This window comes from Danio aesculapii, chromosome 7 (genome assembly GCF_903798145.1).
Source record: "Danio aesculapii chromosome 7, fDanAes4.1, whole genome shotgun sequence".
NCBI classification, from domain to species: Eukaryota; Metazoa; Chordata; class Actinopteri; order Cypriniformes; family Danionidae; genus Danio; species Danio aesculapii.
This window is the reverse complement of record NC_079441.1, coordinates 65,983,565-66,009,490: the sequence shown is the minus strand read 5'-3', so window position 1 is coordinate 66,009,490 and position 25,926 is coordinate 65,983,565. Positions and strand designations below refer to the sequence as shown.

At 35.7% G+C, this 25,926-nt stretch overlaps 1 protein-coding gene across 4 annotated transcripts in view; it reads right to left on the bottom strand.

Annotated features, from left to right (window-relative positions):
- Positions 1-19,386, bottom strand: part of nfat5b (nuclear factor of activated T cells 5b) — a 106,953-nt gene extending 87,567 nt beyond the window's left edge. For all 4 annotated transcript variants that reach the window (XM_056462372.1, XM_056462374.1, XM_056462373.1 and 1 more), the window contains exon 1: positions 19,110-19,386. In XM_056462372.1, coding sequence (XP_056318347.1) covers positions 19,110-19,182 — 73 coding nt within the window. In that variant the 5' untranslated portion in view covers positions 19,183-19,386. The remainder of the gene's footprint in view (positions 1-19,109) is intronic.
- Between the last annotated feature and the right edge of the window lie 6,540 nt (positions 19,387-25,926).

The following is a 25,926-nucleotide window of genomic DNA, read 5'->3' as shown; positions in this document are numbered from 1 at the left end:
CTAGAGCGCCATCAGTTGTTAAAAACTTGCCTAGAGCGCCATCTGTTGTTAAAAATTAGCCTAGTTTGCCGTATGTTGTTGGAAACTAGCCTACAGCGACGTCTGCTTTTAATAACTATAGCTCAGAATACATTCAAGAGAGAATAATGATGCATTTTTAGACATGAAATCTCAGAACTGTAAATAAATGGTAAATAAATCAAACCACAGTTTACTTAGTTAATTGTATTTATTTATTTTTTACTCTGAAGGATGGTCCTGTGGATTGATGGATCAGCACTTAACACAGACACTAGATATTTGTGGGGTTTTCTTTAAGCTGAAGATGGGGAAAAATACAAGTCCTGTGCTTTAGGTGTGCTGGGGTTGCCAGGGGCTGCTGATATAGTTTAACCACTCATGCATTTCTTTGTTGGCTCTAAAACAACATCCAGAGTGTGCACGGTAAATAGTGGGGGAGGTAATATTTTGACCCAGAGTCAGCAACTCTTTTATTTTTTTCTTGGCCTCTTTAAATTACAGTTTGGTTAGTGTTAAACATTAACTACCAAAGAATTTTGAGGCAGGAGTTAGTGGGGCATGAGAGCATCACCTTCACATTAGACAGGCAGAGGAACAAAGAGCTACAGTACTAAATTACTAAGCATTTCATAAATCAAACAGTTCATTCCTCCATATACTGTACACAAAAAAACAGCTGAGCTTTAAGGGATAGTTGCATAACATTTACTCACACAAGTGATAGTAAACGTTTATGAAGTCTTTCGTCTGTTAAACACGAAACATAATATATTGCGAAAACACATTGGTATCCATAGTAGGAACAAAAAATACTATAGCAAGGTATATAAAGGTATTAGATTGAACAAAATTTAATACCTTTTAAGACCTTCTTAAAGACTCTTTTCATACATTTTAAAACCTCATCGCCACTTTAGGTTTCCACCGGTAACATTGGCGACATTTTAACTTTTTTAACAGTATATTTACCAAATACTGCCTGTAAGAAATGAATCCTGAACTAAAACATTAATCAAAGACACTACCTGACAAAAGTCTTGTCGCCTATCTAAGTTTTAGGAACAACAAATAATAACTTGACTTCTAGTTGATCATTTGGTATCAGAAGTGGCTTATATGAAAGGCAAAGACCTCTAGATTACACTTATTTTACCAAAATAAAATATGATCATGTCTTGATTTTTAATTATTTAATTAGGACAGTAAGGTCTGACTTTGATTAGACAAAAGTCTTGTCACTAAACAGAAATAATGTCCAGTATAGAATATAAAGTCATGGTGTAGTGGAGAAATAATTAATATTATGTTTGATTCCCATGAGCTTGGAGGACTGCATCCATACATCTCTGCAATGACTCAAATCACTTATTAATAAAGTCATCTGGAATGGCAAAGAAAGCATTCGTGCAGGACTCCCAGAGTTCATCAAGATCCTTTGGATTCATCTTCAATGCCTCCTCCTTCATCTTACCCCAGACATGCTCAATAATGTTCATTTCTTGTGACTGGGCTGGCCAATCCCCTCGCACGCCCCTATACTGAGTGTAACCCCTAACCATGATTATTCCTTTAACAAACTTGACTGATATCTGTGAGAATCTTGGGTCCATACGGGTTCCAATAGGTCTTCTGCCAGGATTTGTGATGATTGGGATGCAATTCAACAGATGATTCATCAAAAAAAAAAAATAAATAAACATAAAAAAAATTCAACCTTCTGCCACTTTTCCAAATGATCAACTAAAAGTCAAGTTATTATTTGTTGCTCTTACAACTGGGATCGACGACAAAATTTTTGTCAGGTAGTGTCACGGTGTTGCCTTGGTTACTGAAGTAAACAAAGCAGCGTGATGTCAAATCTAGCAGGATTTTATCAATTTCATAAACTATGCAGCATCCCAATACTGGCAGATCAAATTCAGGCAAATTTTAGCATACAACTATTACTAGAGCTGGGCGATATTGCAAAAAAAAAATATCACAATATAATGTTTCATATCATTCTGTATTGATAATTATTGACAATAATTAACATAACTTAACATAATTAAACAACAATACATTTAGGAATATTGGGATTTTTTTTTATTTATTTAACCACTTTATTTTGAATTTACCAACATTACTAAGGAAAATAGAATCAATAGTCAAAAACTAAAATATTTAAACAAAATATCTAATCTCTTTATTATAAAATAAACGTAAGTGTTAAAGAGACTCTTAAACTTGATAAATAAAATGTTACAAAGTGTGTGCAATGGTAAATACTGGTAAATACTGAACAATTAAAGCAAACTTTAAGGTGTGAATAATAATGATACAGTAAACCTCAAACTTGAGCTTTTTAGCAAAAAAAAAAATGCTAAAACATCTTTCAGATGGGGTGCTAGTGGATGGGATGCACAAGAAAAGAAACCAAAAAGCCACTCTGGCGACATCCTTACATCCTTTTTTATTTACAATGTTTTCACTGCTGCTATACGGCACTCATTTTCACGTTTGTTGTTATTCTGACCTGAAGTGACAAGCGTGAGCGCATGGTTTCCTTCACCATTTACAATGCGCTTTGAGCTCGCGCTTCCCTGGCATCTCTCGTACCTAGGCGACCATCAACCGTTTTCTCAGAGGATCGGGATGACAAATGGACAAACCATTGCTGCAGCTCTGATACAAGATTAAGTAAAAAGCACTGCAGAGTTTTGTCTGAGGTAATTAGTCTACCATTATTACTGAAATGTGTATATTCCATGCAAAGTGTGAAGCAGATTGGTTCGTTCTACTTACATGATTTGCAGTGTGCTTGGGGCAATCGGAAAAGTTCAGATGTTTTTAAACTACGTGTACGTTGCTCTTATGTGAGTCACGTGCCTCCATTGGAAATGACAAACTTACACCCTAAGCTTATTTGCATTGCTTCCAAGGCGCACGATCAGCAACATTTTAATAAAACTTCACAATAAAAGCCTTCATACCGAAACTTCATACTGAATTTTTTTATTGTTATTGACAATGATGTTAGGTCAATAAATACAGATTTACCCAGCCCTAAACTATACATTGTAAAATCAAAACTGTTACAAAATGTAATACCTTGTAACATAACATTTAAGACATTTTAGGGCCTTCAATTTCTATAAATTGATTTGGATCAACTTTTAATACTTTTTAAGACACTGCGGACACCTATGAAAGTCAATGGCTGCTTTTTTCCAGTCATAGCCAGTCACTGTAGATATGCACAATTTAAACATTAATATTCTTTTTATCAGTGAAGCTATTTTCCAACAGCTTTGAATATCACACACAAAAGTAGCACAACTGAGTTTCCTAACAGGTAAGCTCGATTTAGCGAACACACAGGCCAACTTAGGCAGATAGCACTTCTGATGTTGGCACATACAGTCGACTGGTACATTTCAGCAAACTGTGAAATGCAATTCACCAAGCATCTCTACAGGCCACACCACTCAGGACTAATTTTGTTCTGCAAAAGTCAATATTAGAAGAAAAGCTGTTTGAAAATGTGGAAAGCTCTTTTCTGTCAATCAAGACAGCATCGGAAATTAATAAAGCATACAGGGAGCGACTGATTTTTGTATCCAATCAACCATAGTTGGATTCTGGCAGGAACACTTTTAGCATAGCTTAGCATAAACCATTGATTGGGGAACTTTATGGTGGCTTGATAAAGCCTGTTGTAAGTAGTTTGTTTAGTCTGACAGACAGACAGACAGACAGACAGACAGACAGACAGACAGACAGACAGATGGATAGACGGATGGATGGACAGATGGACGGACGGACGGACGGACGGACAGATAGATAGATAGATAGATAGATAGATAGATAGATAGATAGATAGATAGATAGATAGATAGATAGATAGATAGATAGATAGATAGATAGATAGATAGATAGATAGATGGATAGATGGATAGATGGATAGATAGACGGACGGACGGACGGACAGACGGATAGATAGATAGATAGATAGATAGATAGATAGATAGATAGATAGATAGATAGATAGATAGATAGATAGATAGATAGATAGATAGATAGATAGATAGATAGATAGACAGACGGACAGAGAGACAGACAGACAGACAGACTTGGCTTATTAGCATAAATTTGTGTTATAAGCGTGTTTCCAGTATGAATTAGCATGTTGCTAGCATGTTTCTAGTATGAATTAGCATGTTTTAGTGTGAATTAGCATGTTGTTAGCATAAAATCAAAAACTATAATAGTTTACTGATAACTTTTCTGGGGGAAACACCTTTAGCTTTAGCTTAGCGTAAACCATTGAATCAGATTAGACCATTAGCATTTTAAAAAATTGGATAATTTTCCTACTGACACTTCTGTAGTTACATCATGTACTAAGGCCGACAGAAAATGAAAAGTTGCTATTTAATAGATTTGTAAAATTTAAGTGGAGTGTTCCTTTAAATCTGATGCCATGGTAATAGCATGCTTCATTGAAGATCAACACAAGAGCATGCACAAATACACGACAAAATAGACTGTAATTAGACTGAACTATTTTTACTGACACTTTCCATGGAGCAACCTTCATGAATGACAATACCGAAAATACCTTCCAGGAACAAAAACTCAACACCTTTTGAAAGACAGAGTGTGATTTCATTGTGATTTGACTAAATCAAGCTCACATTGCACTCAATCAAACAGGACAACTCAACTTTTTTTTTATTTAATTGCCTTAAAAATTTCAATTCTCCCTACATCTTAAATATGTGCAAGCACATAAATTAAACAACAAATAAATGTATTAAATATAGATTTATTGATAAAACATTCCTGTACTCTCTAATTTATATTGTGAATTGTCCTCAATTATTATGTCAGAAATTGATGCAATATAATGCAATTATAAGTCAGCAAAATCACACTTATCTAGTGGTTTTTGTTCAATCACCGGCCACTTTATTAAGTTCACCTTACTAGTACCGGGTTGGACCCCTTTTGCCTTCAGAAATGCCTTAATCCCTCGTGGCATAGATTCAACAAGGTACTGGAAATATTCCTCAGAGAGTTTTCTCCATATTGACATGATAGCATCACGCAGTTGCTGCAGATTTGTCGACTGCACATCCATGATGCCAATGTCCCGTTCCACAACATCCCAAAGGTGCTTTATTGGATTGAGATATGGTAACTGTGGAGGCCATTTGAGTACAGTGAACTCATTGTCATGTTCAAGAAACCAGTTTGAGATGATTCGTACTTTATGGCGTTATCCTGCTGGAAGTAGCCATCAGAAGACGGGTACACTGGGGTCATAAAGGGATGGACATGGTCAGCAACAATACTCAGGTAGGCTGTGGTGTTGACACAATGCTCAGTTGGTAGTAATGGGCCCAAAGTTTGCCAAGAAAATATCCCATTACACCACCACCACCAGCCTGAACCCTTGATACAAGGCAGGATGGATCCATGCTTTCATGTTGTTGATGCCAAATTCTGACCGTACCATCCGAATGTTGCAGCAGAAATCGAGACTCATCAGACCAGGCAACGATTTTCCAATTTTCCATTGTGCAGTTTTGGTGAGGCTGTGCGAATTCTAGCCTCTAATTCCTGTTCTTAGCTGACAGGAGTGACACCTGGTGTGGTCTTCTGCTGCTGTAGCCCATCCGCCCCAAGGTTCGAGAAGTTGTGTGCTCAGAGATGCTCTTCTCCATACCTTGGTTGTAACGAGTGCTTATTTGAGTAACTGTTGCCTTTCTATCAGCTCGACCCAGTCTGGCCATTCTCCTCTGACCTCTGGCATCAACAAGGCCCCACAGAACTGCCACTTACTGGATATTTTCTCTTCTTCAGACTATTCTCTGTAAACCCTAGAGATGGTTGTGCGTGAAAATCCCAGTAGATCAGCAGTTTCTGAAATACCCAGACCAGCCCGTCTGGCACCAACAACCATGCCACGTTTATAGTCACTTAAATCACCTTTCTTCTCCTTTCTTTGCCTTGAACTGCATCAGATCGTCTTGACCATGTCTACATGCATAAATGCATTGAGTTGCTGCCTTGTGATTGGCTGATTAGAAATTTGCATTAACGAGCAGTTGGACAGGTGTACCTAATAAAGTGGCCAGTGAGTGTATATCTGAATCAAAGAAAAATCTCACATATTGTTGCTTTAATTTGATGCAGACACCAAAGGGGAATGTCTCAACTTTGACCTATATTTTAAAAAACACAAAACAGTATATTAAAATTGTTTCACATTCTTAATAATATCATGTTTATTACTCACTGACTTCCAAGAGTCAATTGACTGACTCTATGGCACATACATATAATGAACGCAGGGATCTAATCCGGCGAATGAAAACAGGATTTGTCTCTATAGAAAACAGTGATCAGCTGCATGGAAATAATCAGGTCTTGGCTGGAAATCAATCCCACATCGCACAGCAACACTCGCGCCGGACAATGTGTTTTGAAAGCAGTGCCCCCACCACTTCACATACCAAACAACATCTATAGCTAAAAATAAATCCACGAGCCACATCGTCGGGCCGTTTGTTGGGCCATGCTTCTCCCAATGTACAGCCGAACGCTTATCCCGATGTGTCGTCTGCCGTCACACGACACAAGAGCTCATTAGCCAGTCCAGTCTGAGAGATCCGCACAGCAGGGGAAACAACAATGGGAAAAGGTCAACTGCAGATGTCAGAGAGTGACAGGAATACTGAAAGAGCAAACACCAGCGATGACAGAACAAAAACTGGCCCGGGTCTATGAGGGGGAAAAAAAAAAGCCTAATCTACCGACTACTTTAAATAAGCTCATTAGAAAGATTGCCTGTTTCCCAGAGGCCCCCTCTTCATGCTTTTTAAAACTTGCACGTCAACACTCTTGTCCGCCATCTATAACACTTATATTGCTTTTAGGATTATTCTTCATGCTGTTTCAGTCATTCTTAATAACTGAGAAACTACATGAAATGCATAAAGACAGATTAAGAAAACAGTTTAGAAAAGTGACTGGATCGTTGGCGTCAATAGCCTAGCGGTTAGTGCGTCGACACATAGCACCCAGGTGCTCGAGGCGACCCAAGTTCGATTCCCAGCTCGAGGTCCTTTGCCAATCCTTTCTTTATCTCTGCTAACCATACTTTCCTGTCAGTAAATCTCCACTGTCCTGTCAATAAAAGTGAAAACTCTTAAAAAAATAATTATAAAAAAAAGAAAAGAAAAGGGACTGGATGTTTATGGAAAGCCTGGAAACATTAGGAGGGAAAGCAGCAATTAAAAGGACAGGAAATTTCATCAAAAGGAATAACTTAAACAAATCCATAGTGAATATTAGTTTAGTAGTTGCTAATATATAAGTAATGTAATATATAAAGTGTTCTTTGTCTGCTTAATAGGGATGCTCTGATCAGGAATTTGCAGCTGATACACAGTACAGATTCCTTGTCATCGTGATCGACCGATACCGATTCTGATGCTTCATGCTTTCTAATACATAAAGCACATTTTCCTTCGAAGTATGATACTTAAGTGGAGATCTCTCCTTATCTAAGAGAATACATGAAGGATGTTGCATATAATCCCTTAAACATGTCTCTTATAACCATTTAGGATACGTTCACACTGCGAGGCTTAGTGCTCAAATCAGATTTTTTCTCAGATCTGATTTTGTTGCATAGCTGTTAACATTGCTGTTATAAATGTGGCCAGATATCAGATTTCCAGTGTGAACAGATCATCATCTTAAACTGACAAATATGTGCAAAAGTAGTTACAGACAGCACAAAATGTCTAATCATGCATACATTGTGTTTACTGTATGAGGTATATTGTCAGATTATGCTTAATATGATCATTGCCCTTTTCACAGACAACCGTAGTGCATTTCATGAACTGTAAAGGGTTGTTCTGCTACTACTAATGTGTATTTCGGTATTTGAAAACCTAAAATAAGTCTCTTGTGCAGTGCTGGCCCGTCCAACAGGCAATATAGGTGGTCGCTCAACAATGCGCAATGCACAAACCCCATTAAATACGATACAATTCAAAACAACGGTGATAAAAAAAAATAACCTCCACATTTCATTAAAAGAATAGCTCTGTATAATTCATACATGACAGTAGGGCTGCACGATTCTGGCAAAAATGTGAATCACGATTTTTTTTTTGCTTAAAATCAAGATCACGATTTTCTCACGATTCTGTAAATGTAAAATAAAGGTTAATATTAGTAGACTATTATTATTATTAACTTTCAAACCTTTGGTAAAACAACAATAATAATATTAGACCTGTGTGTAGGTCTACTGTTGCTTAAAATGCTTATTTTTGTACAGTCATTATGGTGGACTTGAACAGAATTTCAATATGTCCTGTTTGTTAATTCACAGTAAAATGATGACATCAGAATATAACTATTCATAATTAAAAAAGTTTAATTATTATGTTTAAGACGTGTGCTTGTCATCTGCCACTGAAAGCATTATAAGCCCATTTGTTTTCACTGGTAAAATTAGAATTTTGTCATTATCAGATTCCTTCTTGCATTATATTCAACATTATATATAGGCTAGGGTAGTTATACTGACACAGTAAACATTTATTTTAATGCACAACACTCTGTGTTTGCTAAGAAAGAAAATAACGTATCAAATTCTTGTCGTAATCATAACTCTAAAATGCCATATTCATTTAAATGATGTGCGCACAGGTTTCACTTTCACTTCCGAGTGCGGCTCATGGCTGCTGTCACTGTGAGAAAAAACACATACATGCTAACCAAACCTCCTGTACGGCCCTCAAACGATCGCTCTGTGCAACAAACAACGTTATTTACAACTTCAATACCTGTTATTCACAGCCTATGCAACTTCTGTTCACTAAAGTAGGCGTCTTTGACGGGCACACACGCTCCGCGTTCTCTGAGGTAAACAAACCCTCTCGGTCATCTCACGTGTGATTTCGCGGCCGCATATTTAAATTTAAATTAAATTAAAACAAAAATACATATTTTTGGGTGAATTATACCTTATAAATACAGTGTGTGACATTTTTAACGCCATTTGAAGGTGTCAATGTTGCTGTGAAGACTTGTGCGACTGCCTTGCTTCTTTCCTGACCTTGAAAATATATTTGGCTGAATCGTAGAAAAGCTGAATTAAGATCGTGTGTAGATTCGAATCGAGATTGTGATCTTTTTTCGATTAATCATGCAGCCCTACATGACAAATAACTGAAAACGATAATAAATACACAACAACAGTATGAATAAAAGCAGAACAGATTAGAAACATACCCAGCAGCACCACACTCTATTTTGCATAACACCGCCCGCGATCGGCTATTGGTTGAACTAGAATGACGTAACGTATTCCAACACAGATTCACATCTCTCTCCAAATTGCACACGTTGGATATAAACCCGAAAAAAGTGTCTTAAAGTCTTAAGTAATATAACGTCGCAAGTGTCATTGCTATTCAATATTGATATTGATTGATTAGTAGTAAGGTATCCTATTCAAGTTAATATGAACCTAAAACGGGGCTGCACGGTGGCGCAGTGGGCAGCACGTTCGCCTCACAGGAAGAAGGTCGCTGGTTTGAGCCTCGGCTGGGTCAGTTGGCATTTCTGAGTTTGCATGTTCTCCCCTTATTGCGTGGGTTTCCTTCAGGTGCTCCGGTTTCCCCCACAAGTCCAAAGACATGTACAGGTGATTTGGGGAGGCTAAATTGTCCGTAGTGTATGTGTGTGAATGAGTGTGTATGGATGTTTCCCAGTGATGGGTTGCAGCTGGAAGGGCATCCGCTGCGTAAAACATGTGCTGGATAAGTTGGCGGTTCATTCTGCTGTGGCGATCCCGGATTAATAAAGGGACTAAGCTGAAAAGAAAATTAATGAATGAATTCAAAACTAGATATTAAAAATTGAAGGCAAAACGTATGGTGGCTTAAACAAGTAGAAGTAGATTTGAGAAACTTTGTTTAGTCCCATGATTGAATTAACATGTTGCTAGCATGTTTCTAATATGAATTAACAAGTTTAGTGTGAATTAGCATGTTGTTAGCATAAAATCAAAAATATATTAACCAAAAAAACTATAATAACTTACTGATTACTTAAATATAGATAACTTAAATATTTTTAATTTACTATTAATCTAAAACTAGATATTAAGGTTTGAAGACAATCTTTATGGTGGCTTGAGGAAGCCTGTTGGAAGTAGTTTGTTTAGTTTGAAAAGGTAAAAAAAAAAAATCTATAAATAGATGAAAAAGTATAGATGGATTGATAGATGGATATATAGATAGACAGCTTATTAGCATGAATTAGTGTATTAGCATGTTTCTAGTATGAATTAGCATGTTTTAGTGTGATTAAGCATGACGTAAGCATATACAAATATATTTAACAAACAAAATTATAATAGTTTATTGATACTAAACTAACACTAACAAACTGAAAAGATCATTATTTTGGTCAATTAGAGTAAATTAAGGTTGCGCTATATCTTGTTATGTCCTTTATACTGAATCACTATCTATTGACCTTATTCTTCAGTGCGGAAGTGCGTGCGTTTTTGCGATTGTTTTAGAACTTCCGATTCAGCTGCCTATGGGAGAAATGACTAGGAATAATAAACGGCAAAAAACGGTCAAACTTCTTACTCTACAAACAAGTGTTTGCATTAGAATACAGTCAAAGTAGAATAATATAATAAGAAAATATTAGTTTGCAACACCAAGCAGCAAAACGAGCTGTTTTTAACGTTTAAAAATGAATGGAAGTGAATGAGACCGGAAGTTTCGAGCCAAAATGATTCAAATGGCTGCGCCCACTCATACGCGGAGCATAAGGTGAATACATTACCTAGTTACATTAATTAGCTAGGACTCGGAGTACTTTCTATATATCTGTATGGTTAGGGTCAGTTCTAGCAATTATTCATATTTAAGGCTACAACTATAGTAAATGCATTGAACTTGTAGCAAAACATCCATTAAAATAAAGTATTTCTCAGTTATTCTTCGGCACATCAATATACAAATAAATAAATCATTCGTCTTCACGTTCATTGCTTCATTTATTTTTTAAAAGAAAAGGAAAATGTCTCACGGCCGATCTTATCATGTTCACCTGATAACACAGAGGATTTTAACCCCGTCACCGTGTAACCTTGTGGTCACCTCTGATTTCTGGCCAGAGGAAGTGGATATGGAGCTTGTTTATTTATTACTCTGGGTCAGAGGTCCTTTTGAGAGACGCAGCAGGTGGGTGCTACATATTATATAATACAGCCAGTATTATTTACGTGCTTGTTATGAAGCTTAAAGCAAAGCCATTCATTGTTGTTGATAGACAGGGTCTTTAGCATTACATGAGTGATTGTAATATGCATTTTACTGATAATGAAACATCTTGAGATTCCTAATTGTGGTTGAACTGAAAGATATATTGAATTCCAGCCAAATGAAGATGCATTTACTGTTACCAAATAGTAAACTGGAGAAATAAATGGAAGCCGGTTTCCACCACAGGATAAACAAATAAATAACAAAATAAATAAATAAATAAATAAATAAATAAATAAATAAAAGGAAACTGCAAGGTTTTATCTCACTATTCTGGCATTTTCTGACTGATTTTATAACTTAAAATTGAGAGTTTATAATTCACAATTCTGCCATTTTGGACTGATTTTATAACTTAAAATAGTGAGTTTATATTGCACAATTCTAGCATTTTAGACTGATTTTATAACGTTAAATTGTGAGTTTATATTTCCCAATTCTGACTTTTCAGACTGATTTTATATCTTAAAATAGCTAATTTTATTCATTCATTAATTTTCCTTCGGCTTAGTCCCTTTATTAATCTGGGGTCACCACAGCAGAACGAACTGGCAACTTATCCAACATATGTTTTACACAGTGGATGCCCTTCCAACCCCAACCCAGTACTGGGAAATATCCATATACACTCATACACTACGGCCATTTTAGTTTATTTAATTGTCCTATAGTGCTTGTCTTTGGACTGTGGGGGAAACCGGAGCACCCGGAGGAAACCCACGCAAACACAGGGAGAACATGCAAACTCCACACAGAAATATTAACTGATCCAGCTTGGACTCGAACCAGTGACCTACTTGCTGTGAGGCTGTGATCCTAACCACTGAGCCACTGTGCCATCCAAATGAAACAACTTTAGATTCCTAATTTTGGTTGAACTGAAAGATATGTTAAATTCCAGCAGATAAAGATGAATTTACTGTGTTACCAAACAGTAAACAGAAGAAATAAATGAAAGCTTGTTTCACGGGATAAAATAAATAAATAAATAAATAAATAAATAAATAAATATATATATATATATATATATATATATATATATATATATATATATATATATATATATATATATATATATCTGTAACTAACATTTTATCTCACAATTCTTAATTTTCTGACGGCTTTTATAATGTTAAAATCTGAGTTTTTATTTCACAATTCTGACATTTTTAACTGATTTTATATCTTAAAATAGTAAGTTTATATTCCACAATTCAGATTTTTCAGAGTCATTTTTTAACCTAAAATTATTAGTTTATATTTCACAATTCTGACATTTTCTGACTGATTTTATATCTAAAAATAGTGAGTTAATATTTCACAATTCTGTCTTTTCAGACTCATTTTATATCCTAAAATTGTGAGTTTATAGTTTACAATTCAGGCATTTTGGACTGATTTTTTATCTAAAAATAGTGAGTTTATATTTCACAATTCTCTCTTTTCAGACTGACTATCTTAAAATTGTTCAGAATTCTGACTTTTTGCAAAAATTCATTTGAGAGACAAACCCACAATTGAGAATTAACATCTGGTGAATTACAGCTCACAATTGTGTGGAGAAAATTCCAGAAGAATCAAAGTCGCAGGTTATAAAAGCTCAGAACTGTGGGAAAACAACTGTGAGATTGCTTATAATCTCAGAATTGTGAGACATAAACTCAGAATGGTGATGAAAATGTGAAAATCGTGATGTTTTCTGAATCAAAGCGTGCTATTCTGCAAATAAAAACTACCTTGCAAGATGTTAACTTGCAATTCTAAGAAAAACGTTTGAATAGTAAGAAAGTTAGGACTCAAAACTTTAAGATATAAGCTCAGAAAAGTCAGAATCATGAAAAAAGCAAGACAGTATGTGTATAAACTTAGAATTTTGACCTTTTTTCATGCAATTCTGTTCTGACTTTTAGTTTTGACTTTTTCTCTGAATTGCAACTTAATTTCTCACAGATCGGGACTGCAACAACTTGCAATTGTGGAATACAAACTTTCAAAACTGCAAGTAAAAAAAGATTGTAAGATAAAAAGTCACAATTATAAGTTATTTTTGTTTGTTTGTTTGTTTTGTTTATCCCCACGCATGTCCGAAATAAGCATTTGCAGAAATCAATGTCAAAGCTGTGTAAATGCATTGGCCAAGAACAACTAAACAATGTTCCCACACAGTTTTGTATGTTTTGAATAGAGAACAACAATAATAAAAGCAGCACTGGCAGCCAGCAGACTATTACCAAGAACTGCAAATGAGATTAGGCTGCGTCTTACATAACATGTGTGACTAAAGCCCTTATTCAGGATACTACACTACGCACCTCAAGAACAACCTATCTAATAAGAGGAGAATCTACATCAAATCACTGCACAAATTAGAATCGAACACTGCGGCCTCTCTGTAAAGCTGAAATGCCCAACACAAACAAAAACACGGCACATCTAATGCACAGGAAATTAAAAATGCACCAATAGCAGATCTGAGAGAGAGGGTGTGTTTCATGAGAATGCTGCCCATAATAACTCTCTAAGTATGAGAACAATGTTTGAGGCAACCACAGTGAGGGTTTCGGTGCGTTTGAGTTACTTCCAGTTCATATTAAAGTGTACTGCTGCTTTAAATGGTATTCAGACATGGTACTGTTATTGTTATCCCAAAGTGAAACTATTTAAAATATATTCTCTTATCTATGCTCTCATATGTATACATATGATCTTTGCTCTTTGAAAATAAAACCTGAAAACACATTGAAAGATTAGAAAAAAAACATTAAAAACAAGAAATTGTCGGTGCCTATGGTGTAGTGGAAAGTGCACCGACACATGCACTCTGGTGTTCGCGGTTACCCAAGTTCGATTCCTGCCTTGAGGTCCTATGCTGATCCTACCCCTCTCTCTGCTCCCCACACTTTTCTGTCAATCTCTCTACTTTCCTGTCAAAATGAAGGTGAAAACCCCTAAAAATATTATTATTTAAAAAAACAAGAAGCTAAATCACAATCAAATTTATTCATTCATTTAGCAGATGCTTTTATCTAAAGCGACTTACAAGTGAGGATAAAAGAAGCACTTCAAATCATCAGAGGGCAGCAGTAAATACTGTAAATGCAATTACAAGTATAAGTTAGTTTAGTTTTTTTTCTGCTTCCATGCATACTACAGAGTGAAGAGAGTGTGTCATACAGGTGGTTTGTCAAGCTTACTCACCTGTGAGGAGCACACTCAGAATTGCACGCTTTCCAAGATGCATTTGGTTTAAATGTTATTCAGACCAGGTTCAGGCTGTTATTGTTATCACAAAGTAAAACTATTTAAAATCTTTTTTTTTGCTCTTTGAAATAAAAAAACATTAAAAAGGAGAAATTAAATCGCATTTACATTCATTCATTTAGCAGATGCTTTTATCTAAAGCGACATACAAGTGAGGATAAGAGACGCACTTCAATTCATCAGAGAGCAGCAGTATAAATGCTACCACAAATATAAGTTAGTATAGATTTTTTTCTTCTTCCACGCATACTACAGAGGGAGAGTGTGTCCTACAGGTGGTTTGTCAAGCTCACTCACCTGTGAGGAGCACTCTCAGAATTGCACGCTTTCCAAGACGCATTTGGTTTAAATGTTATTCAGACCAGGTTCAGGCTGTTATTGTTATCTTAAAGTAAAACTATTTAATATCTTTTTTTTTTTGCTCTTTGGAAATAAAAACTGAAAACACTTTGAAATATTAGAAAAAAAACATTAAAAACAAGAAGCTAAATCACAATCAAATTTATTCATTCATTTGGCAGATGCTTTTATTTCAAGCGACTTACGAGTGAGGATAAAAGATGGACTTCAATTCATCAGAGAGCAGCAGTATATAAATGCTACCACAAATATAAATTAGTATAGATTTTTTTCTGCTTCCACGCATACTACAGAGGGGAGAGTGTGTCCTACAAGTGGTTTGTCAGGGCCACTCACCTGTGAGGAGCACTCTCAGAATTGCACGCGTTCCAAGACGCATTTGGTTTAAATGTTATTCAGACCAGGTTCAGGCTGTTATTGTTATCTCAAAGTAAAACTATTTAAAATCTTTTTTTTTGCTCTTTGGAAATTAAAACTGAAAACACTGAAATATTCGAAAAAAAAAAAACATTAAAAACAAGAAATTAAATCACAATCAAATTTATTTAATTCATTTAGCAGATGCTTTTGTCTAAAGCGACTTACAAGTGAGGATAAAAAAAGCACTTCAAATCATCAGAGAGCAGCAGTATAAATGCTACCACAAATGCAAGTTAGTTTAGATTTTTATTCTTCTTCCATGCATACTACAGAGAGGAGAGTGTGTCCTACAAGTGGTTTGTCAAGCTCACTCACCTGTGAGGAGCACACTCAGAATTGCACGTTTTCCAAGACGCATTTGGTTTAAATGTTATTCAGACCAGGTTCAGGCTGTTATTGTTATCTCAAAGTAAAACTATTTAATATCTTTTTTTTGCTCTTTGGACATAAAAACGGAAAACACTTTGAAATATTAGAGAAAAAAACATTAAAAACAAGAAATTAAATCACAATCAAATTTATTTATTCATTTGGCAGATGCTTTTATTCTATGTGACTTTCAATTCATCAGAGAGCAGCAGTAAACAAATGCTATCACAAGTCTAAGTTAGTTTAGTTTTAGTTCTTCTTCCACGCATACTACAGAGTGAAGAGAGTGTGTCATACAGGTGGTTTGTCAAGCTCACTCACCTGTGTGGAGCACACTCAGAACTGCATATTTTTCAAGAAGCATTTGGTGCTTTTAAAAAAGCGTCCGGTGCATATGGAGAAGAAACAGGTGGTTTGTCAAGCCCACTCACCTGCGTGAAGCTTGTTCACACAAAGGAAAACTATACAGATATTGATAAAAACATTGTTCTAAAAAATAACAACAATGATTTAGAGAAACGATATTCACAGAGAAACACAGCATTCAGAACAAGTTTTTCACAGCTAGCAAACTACAAAACTCAGCATCCGAATAAATATACAGGTAAAAAGAGCTTGCGCAATTTAAAGCTACATAAGATATTGCAGAGAAACTCTTTTATTTACAAAGATGATTTAAAGATAATGACTAACTTGGAAACAATTGGTTATGGTTATACCATGGGGCAAAAATGATAACAAACACATGGAAGTTATGCAAGACAGGCTCGCAAACTCATTCATTCATTCATTCATTCATTTTCCTTCAGCTAAGTCCCTTTATTCATCAGGGGTTTCCACAGTGGAATGAACCGCCAACTTTTTCAGCATATGTTTTACACAACGGATGCCCTTCCAGCTGCAACCCAGTACTGGGAAACATCCATACACACTCATTCACACACGTAAACTACGGCCAATTTATTTTATTCAATTCACCTATACTGTATGTTTCTGGAAACCGGAGAACTCATAGGAAACTCACACCAAAACGGGGAGAACATGCAAACTCCACACAGAAATGCCAATTGACCCAGCTGGGCCTTGAACTCGTGACCTTCTTGCTGTGAGGCACCAGGCTCGTAATCTGAAGCATAAAAATCAAAGTACCTCCAGCATCCAGTGCTAGTTTTGGCATCTTTCTGTTGCCTGGTTTGGAAAATAACTTGTGTTGTTTTATTCTACTTTACTGACTGATAGCTGAACTCTTTATACTGATTGATTACACGAGCTGCATTCACTGGTCAGACCCGCTATTAAAACACTGACATCTGTTTACAAGAGGGTAATGCCAAATGAAAATGCTAAATTAAACAGATAAACAGGTCGTTAAAATTTGTCAGCATAGGCACAAATATATTTCATTCATTCATTTTCTTTTTGGCTTAGTCTCTTCATTAATCAGGGGCAGCCACAGCGGAATGAACCGCCAATTTATCTAGCATATGTTTTACACAGCTCATGCCCTTCCACCTGCAACACATCACTGGAAAACACCCATACACTCCCATTCACACACATTCACTACAGACAATTTAGCTTACACAATTCACCTATAGCGCATGTTTTTGGAGTTGTGGGGGAAACTGGAGCACCCGGAGGAAACCCACGCGAACACGGCGAGAACGACTCCACACAGAAATGCCAACTGACCCAGCCGAGGCTCGAACCAGCGACCTTCTTGCTGTGAGGTGACAGCGCTAGCCACTGTGCCACCGCACCACCCGTAGCGCAAATATGTTTATTGTTATATTTATATTTACAGTTATCAAGCTTGCTGTGAACGGAACTTATGAACTGTCCAATGTTTTCCCAGAAATATGAAGTGTTGATTAGAAAGTGTCTGGTGCATACGGAAAGGAGAGAAACCATTTAAATAAGTACTAAAATTACTGAAACTGGAATAAAAAAATGCAAATAATGACAATAATAATCATAAAATGTACAAAAAATCCACTAAAATAAAAAATATTTAGTTTTTTTTTATAAAATAATTGTATACAGTTATACAAACTTGAACATCATTGACATTATCAGTGGCTTCTTTCTAAGAGATGAAATAATCACTCATTTTAGACCTCTATTTAGCTTTCAATCACTGTCTAAACCTCTGTGAAAGCCGTGATGAGAGCTACGAAAAGTGATATTTCCATATCACCAAAAGAGACGGAGCATGCACAAAAAACATATAGAAAGCATTTGAGGATGATTAAACCAAACCAAGGGTTGAAATGAGCTAGTTTAAAGCTGCTTATATTTTTCTAACAGTGCATTATGCATAATTATTCTTTTATTTAAATCACTAAGTGTTTTCTGATGGGTTTAAAGTCAAACTCGATCAGGAGGAGGTCTATTATGGAGCCAGATTGGTCTCAAAAATAACACATTTACAAAATAGAATTCATACATCCACAGCACAATTCACATGTACATAAATTTAAAACAATTCATAAATATTCAAAACATTTAATTAATACAAAACACAATTTACGAATTCACAAGTAATTGTGCTACAAATGTACAACTTGGATGTGTGTATTTATGAATTGTGCTTTAAATGTACAAATTGGATGTGTGTATTTATGAATTGTGCTTTAAATGTACAAAATGGATGTGTGTATTTCTGAATTGTGCTTTAAATGTACAAAATGGATGTGTGTATTTCTGAATTGTGCTTTAAATGTACAAAATGGATGTGTGTATTTATGAATTGTGCTTTAAATGTACAAAATGGATGTGTGCATTTATGAATTGTGCTTTGAATTTACAAATTGTGTTTTGAAATTCTACTATAAATTTGCGTTTTTGAATTTACATATTTTATTTTGTGAACATGTTATTTTTGAGACTAATCTGGCTCCATAGTTTGTTAACCATGTCTGACGAACTTCAGTATTACTCATTCATTCACTTACTCTATTACAGATATTATTAAACCAAATTGAGACTGATTTGCTGATGCAAGTTACTACACACCCCGCCCCCTCAAACACTCATTTAGTGTGTTTGTATATCAACACACACACAAGCACTTATTTGATCACCATTAACCCGCTTGTCACGTGGACAATATTATAAACTAACAACAAAACTGCTTGACAGTGCAGAGACACACACTGGCTGTTCAAACTCTTAGTGAGCAGCAAACTACCTAGGTAACTGAGCTGACTCGGGAAGTGGGCGTGATGCTGTCTAGGTAGGAAGCGCACTAGGATTTGAAACACAGCCTGCGCGCGCGCACACAGTTAAAGTATGAGTCTTGAAAGTGAACAGAAAGTGCTTTACCTTTGGAGTAGAGTGACTTGGGCGAATCGAGGTCGATATCCGCGCTAAAAAGCGATGTGAAATCAGAGGGCATCGCAGTGCCTCCGACCCGTCAAGAAAAATGACAGATTTTTTTCTTCAACCGCAGCTCCTAACAAACTGCCATCGTTTAGCTCGAAAAACATAGCAAAACAAAAGCCATGTATAGAAAAGGCAGGCAGTGACACTTCTGAGAATCATAAATAAAGTGTGTGTCGTTCGGCGCTCTTCGTAATGCGTGTGTGTGTGTGTATACAGTCAGCCAGCACGACTGTTTAGTTTGTCTGTTTCCTCCGCGGCCCCGCCCACTTCACGCGTCACCACTTCACGAGCAAAACACACCGAGCTTAATTAGATTAAACGCAGATACCTTTACCTGCCTGATATGTACGATGATTGAACAAATAGCCTACATTTAGTTTAGTTGGACTTATTTTGATGATCCCTATTGCACATTTTGTTGACTAAAAGTTGCATTGCCAATTACTTTTCAATTGTATTAGAAGACAGTCTGCTAAATATCTGCTGAAACTGCTCCTTTAACAGACATATAATTTACTTTAAACTTTGCAAATACATGTCAACTTACATTAACCTTAACCCTAACCCCAATTTAACAGTCTACTGATAATCTAATGTGAGAATAGGTTGGCATGTAGATGCAATGTAACTTAAATTCAACAAAATGTGTTAAAAAGGACCATTAAAATAAAGTAATACCTTTAATTTTGGACAATTTTGGCTCCTTTGACAATTTATTTCTTCTCCAAAAAGTTCCTTGTTGTGACATAATGACCACAATAAACCGGTTGATGGAGTATTTTGTTTACATTTTCAAATTATTTTAAATTGAGTTCATCGATGTTCTTATGTATTAGCCAAAAACCCATAAAGATTTTGCTATATGCTATGGCAATATAGGCAAATTACATATTTAGCATTCATTAATTTTCCCTTGGCTTAGTCCCTTTTTTCATCAGGGGTCGCCGCAGCGGAATGAACCGCCAACTTATCCAGCATATGTTTTAAACAGCGGATGCTCTTAAAGCTGCAACCCAGTACTGGGAAACATCCATACACACTCATTCACACACACACACACACAGCCAATTTAATTTATTCAATTAACCTGTAGCACAAAGGAAACCCACACGAGCACGTGGAGAAAATGCAAACTCCACAAAGAAATGCCAGCTGACCTAGCTAGGACTCGAACCAGCGCCCTTCTTTATTATTCATTCATTCATTCATTCATTCGTTTTCTTTCGGCTTAGTCCCTTTATTAATTAAGGGCTGCCACAGCGGAATGAACCGGCAATTTATCAAGCATATGTTTTACACAGTGGATGCCCTTCCATCTGCAACACATCACTGGGAAACATTCATACACTAATTCACACACATACACTACGGCCAATTTAGCTTACCCAATTCACCTATAGCGCATGTCTTTGGACTTGTAGGGGAAACCGGAGCACCCGGAGGAAACCCACACGACACGGGGAGAACATGCAAACTCCACACAGAAATGGCAACTGTCCCAGCCGAGGCTCAAACCAGGCTCGACCTTCTTGCTATGAGGCGACAGCACTACCCACTGCGGCACCCAAAAATTTTATTCATTGTCATAATTCCTTGCAAATGTTTACATTAAGATATGTATAATTTCAAGAGATATTCCTTGTTTATTGTCAAGAAGCATGTTAGCATGCAGGTATGTGTAATACCGATAAGATAATATAATAATCCATGTTGTGTTATAATGTTTTAGTATTGTCTTTTTGCTTGTAAAATTTGATCTTTATCATCATAAATTGATATTTCCAGTCAGAAATATGGTCATAAGTATTTGTGTATATTTTAAAATGTAATTTATTATTGTAGTACAAAGCTGATTGTTTTCATTATTGTTTTATTAGAAGGCTGCACGGTGGCGCAGTGGGTAGCACGTTCGCCTAACAGCAAGATGCTGGTTTGAGCCTCGGCTGGGTCAGTTGGCATTTCTGTGTGGAGTTTGCATGTTCTCCCTGCGTTCGCGTGGGTTTCCTCTGGGTGCTCTGGTTTCCCCCACAGTCCAAAGACATGTCCCAGCAAGCAATAGCCATCATTTCACCGGCTAGGTGAAGTATAGACCAGATCTAGCCCGGCTACGTGTAACCCAATTTTAGCCCGAATAACCTTAAATTTGGTTGCATGTTGTTTTTCTGCTAAATAAAGCTTGTGATACGTATGATACTTCATCATGCAAGAAAGGTCAATAACAATTATGATGTTCCTGCAAGTAATAGACGTAGTTTCAGTTTCTCTGTAAAGTATAGACCCAATCTAGTCTGGCTATGTGTAACCCAAAAAAAACTTAAATTTGCTTACCTGTCTTTTTTTGGAAAAATACCTTGTAATATGTATGATATTCCTTCAAGTGAGGAAAGTCAATCGCATATAAGTTGTTTGGGTATTTAAAAATATATGCTATTTTCATAGTCTGAGCGTAGCCTTGTGGTATAGTTGAATTGGGTAGACTAAATTGTCCATAGTGTATGTGTGTGAATGAGTGTGTATGGATGTTTCCCAGTGATGAGTTGCAGTTGGAAGGGCATCCGCTGCGTAAAACGGTTCATTCCGCGGTTTATTCTGCTGTGGCGACCCCAGATTAATAAAGGAACTAAGCAGAAAAGAAAATCGATGAATGAACTAATGTTTTCTTAGAAATCATGGTAAATGAGGAATTGATTGCTCTGTCAATATTAACTGTTATTATTTCTCAGTCATCATCAATTATTTTTTCTTTTGTGTGAAAACCGTGATGCTGTTTACTTTTCATGATTGCTTGATGAATGAAGTCTTGCACATTAATAATACTTCATATTAGCACTTTTTTATTCTAAAAACACAATAATAGTGAACTGAATTAGTGTTTCTGAGGAAACAAACCTGAATGTTTGAGTTCAACAAAGCGCCCAATCATTGTTGTCATGCCATCACGTCGGTCATCGCGGTCTCGTGAAAAAATCAAACCATTATTGTCTGCAGACAACGCAGGCTGTGAGGAAACTTTGACACAAGATTTGGCAGCTTGACATATGATTCATGTTCAGCAGATCCACTATTGTCCTCCTCACACAATGGGTGTTCATATCAGGGTTGTGCGCCATTCAGAAATAAACTCAGAAAGGTGAATTTAAATTCAAAATTTGACTAGTAGGAAGTAAAATGAATTGAGATTAAAGACATTAAAGTTTTAAAGTTCAATTTTTAAATTTTTTTATTAAATTTTTTTATTGTAGAAAAATCATTTGAAATTTGAAAATACACTTTTTTACATTTTAACCCTCCCCCCTCCCTCCCCCAAAGCATCCAGATTCAGTTGAATAGGTAAATGTATTGTTATACATAAGGCAAAGAAAAACATACTGTATTCCACATACGAAAATACACATATACACATATCAATCAATTAACTAATAGCATGAGAGGTATTTGCTTGTGCCATTGTATAGTTATGATCCAAAAATTGTATAAACAGATCCCAAATTTTATGGTACTCCTTTAATTTGTCCTTTATACTGTAGGTGATTCTTTCCAGTGCAATGTAATGTGTCAAATCTTTCAGCCAGTGATCAATCGATGGACTTTCTATGTTCTTCCAATAGAGTGCTATCAAATGCCTTGCAATAACAAGACACATATCAATCGTTTTAGTTTTATAACCTGGTAATGACAAACTTACTGGGAATAAACCCAACGCACATATTTCAGGTGTAACTGGAATTGGTATTAAAATAATTGAGGAGATTAATGTTACTACGTTTTGCCAGAAAATCTTAATCACCTCACATTCCCAGATACAATGAAAGAATGTTCCTTTATGTTTTTGGCATTTGAAACATACATCTGGGATGTTTGGGTTAATTTTGTTTAGTTTTTCAGGTGTGATATAGGTGCGCATTGCCCAGTTGTATTGGATCATTTTAAATCTAGTATTAATTCAAGTTCTGGGCTTTAACACATATTTGGCTCCATTCTAAAAGTTCAAATTTTTATTTTTTTAATTTTAAAGTGGGCCTATTATTACTCTTTTAAAAGATGTAAAATAAGTCCTTTATTTCCCTACAGCGTGTCTTTAAAATTTCAGCTCAAAATACCCCACATACAATTATTTTTAACCCTTTGAAACTGCTCTTTTTAAGCTTTGATCCAAATTGTGCAGTTTTGGTGACTGTCGCTTTAAATTCAAATTGTGCGTGGCTCTTTTAGAAAGAGGGCGGAGCTACAAAGCCATATGCTTCTGATTCAAAACGGGACTAACGTTATCTCTGTAAAAAACTAGTGCATCCTAAAACACTAATGGTGGACGGCTGCTTTTCACTTAGGGCTATTTATGCTAATGAGGGAGAGATCGTCACTAATGGGTGGGGCTTTCCACCTCTGATGACATGTACAAAGGGAGAATGAAGTGTAGTTATAGAAGGTTGATTAACTTTTACCATAGAGGCTGGCTATATTCACACACTGCTGCCACACAACTGTGTTTAAAACCCTTATAAAAGTGATAATAGGTGCCCTTTAATGTAAGTGATCATCTTTTTAGTTACTTAATTGATCATAATATCAAATATTATTAATTCTGCAAAGCAAGTGAGATTAGCTGATCATATTGTTGCCATATTCATTAATAACACACTTGTGTTGCCATAGTCAATAATAACTCTCTCTAAATATAGTTTATACAGCCCTGCCATAATTTTACCTTGTGTGATTTTATCTGATCTAGATTTATAACTTTATAAAGTGCTTTATTACCCTACAATCCACCGACCAAAGATTTTGCTCATTCTGTGATGATTCATAATGTTGCATAAGATCGGTGTAAATGATTTGCCTTCTGTTTACAAATAGATTTCACAATTGTTGATCCCTTTCATTTCAAATACAGGTCACACTTTATATTAAGTGGCCTTAACTACTATGTACTTGCATCAAAAAAATAAATACAATGTACTTACAGGGTTAGGGACAGGTTTGGTGGTCTGGGTAGGTTTAACCTCTTAAGGCCCAAGGTGTTTTTTTACATGCATTTTTTTATTTCTCTTTGCTACTTGGGCTCGTTAGAACCTAATTAGAATAAAAGTATCATCTTTTGATACAATGCACTTTTATAGAAACATGATGTCCATATATGTGGACTCGTGGTCCGAATTTACATGAAACACTTTTTCCTTAATTTTTTTAATGCTCATTTAAAATAGATTTTTTTTTACTTGCTTTGACTATCAGAGAGTAAAAACACATTTTATTCCCATTTTGGACAGTTCAAATTAGGGTTTGGGACATTTCATATGCTGCGTAACAGTTCCAGGATGACACTGTATGTCTGTAACAAAATATAAAACATTCAAAGTATTTTAAATAGCCACTAGGAGGTTAAGGTGTAAGGCACGGTCAACAGTGTAATTAAAGATGTAATTACAGAAATATATTACAGATGCAGGTATTTAATTAATCATATGGAAAAAAAATCTGTGTACTTACTGTGTTTATAATGTATTGCAGAGCACTTCTGGTGAATTTGAGGTGGGGTATGGGTAGGGATAGGGACAGGTTTGATAGTATGGGTAGGTTTAGGGTGGGTTAAAGTGTAAAGGGAAAAAAAGTGAAAGTGAGCAGGACACGTTGTAATGAAAAAGGAGAATATTTTAACGTGTTAATCCTTATTTTAATAATAATCTCAGAAATAAAATAAACAGTGCCATCTAGTGTCTAAAGGGGATAAAAACCATAGTCGTGATTACACATACAATATCTAATATAATATCTAATATAATAGTCTACGCTGTTTTTTCACAGTGCTCATCCTGCTCATAGTTTGCACTATGGATACAAAAATATACAATAAAACTACGCATCTGATTATTTCAGAGATAAATGTAGCTCAAACTTTTCATATAATTTTACTCTTCTTTTAGGCTGAATGTAATACAAACACAATTTTTTTTTACAAGAAAAGTCTCGTAACCACTTCCATATCGTAACCATATCCATCGCTCCTCTAGGTGTGCTGGTATAGTCTGTTGAATGATTCTTGCAAAGACTGATTGGGGCGATTATGCATGAACCCCGATAATGGTATGAACCATTATAGGGGTAGTCAATGTATATTTATATTATCTATTATTTTAAGTATTAATATTATTATTTAAGATCAGGGGAAACTATTTCCCAGTATTAAAGGGCTCACCGACCATACATCTTGTTTTGACGTCCTTCAGGGAGGGATCAAATGTTACCCCCTGCAAACCCCCCAGTAATTCGCACCCTGGTTAAATTCACTAATAAGAAACCTTATTTTATGGTTTTGTTGAAATGTGCTTATATATTACCAGTATCGGAGACTCTTTAAACAAGAAAATGTGCAATTTTATAATGTATTTAATTATTTTTTTAATATATTTGTTCAGTTTGTATGTTTATATTTTGTTTATGCTTAGGCTACTTCTCCCTGACATCTATACTTTTTGTCCTATTGTCATTCTTATTCTTTAAATAATAAAAAATAAATAAATACGAAAAACGATTACGATTTTTTTTCTTTTTTATTGATTAAACAGAGAAATAGTTAAACATAAAACTGTATACAAGGAAATTAACAACAAAAATGAAATACATTTAACTCAAGCATATTAATCATGTACATTAAGTATTTTCAAGCATTTCAAAAGGAAAAACTTAGTAAGGGTGTAATTTCTCCTCCAGTCCACTGTGTGCGCATGCGCGTAATGCAGCAGCGTCACTAGAACACACG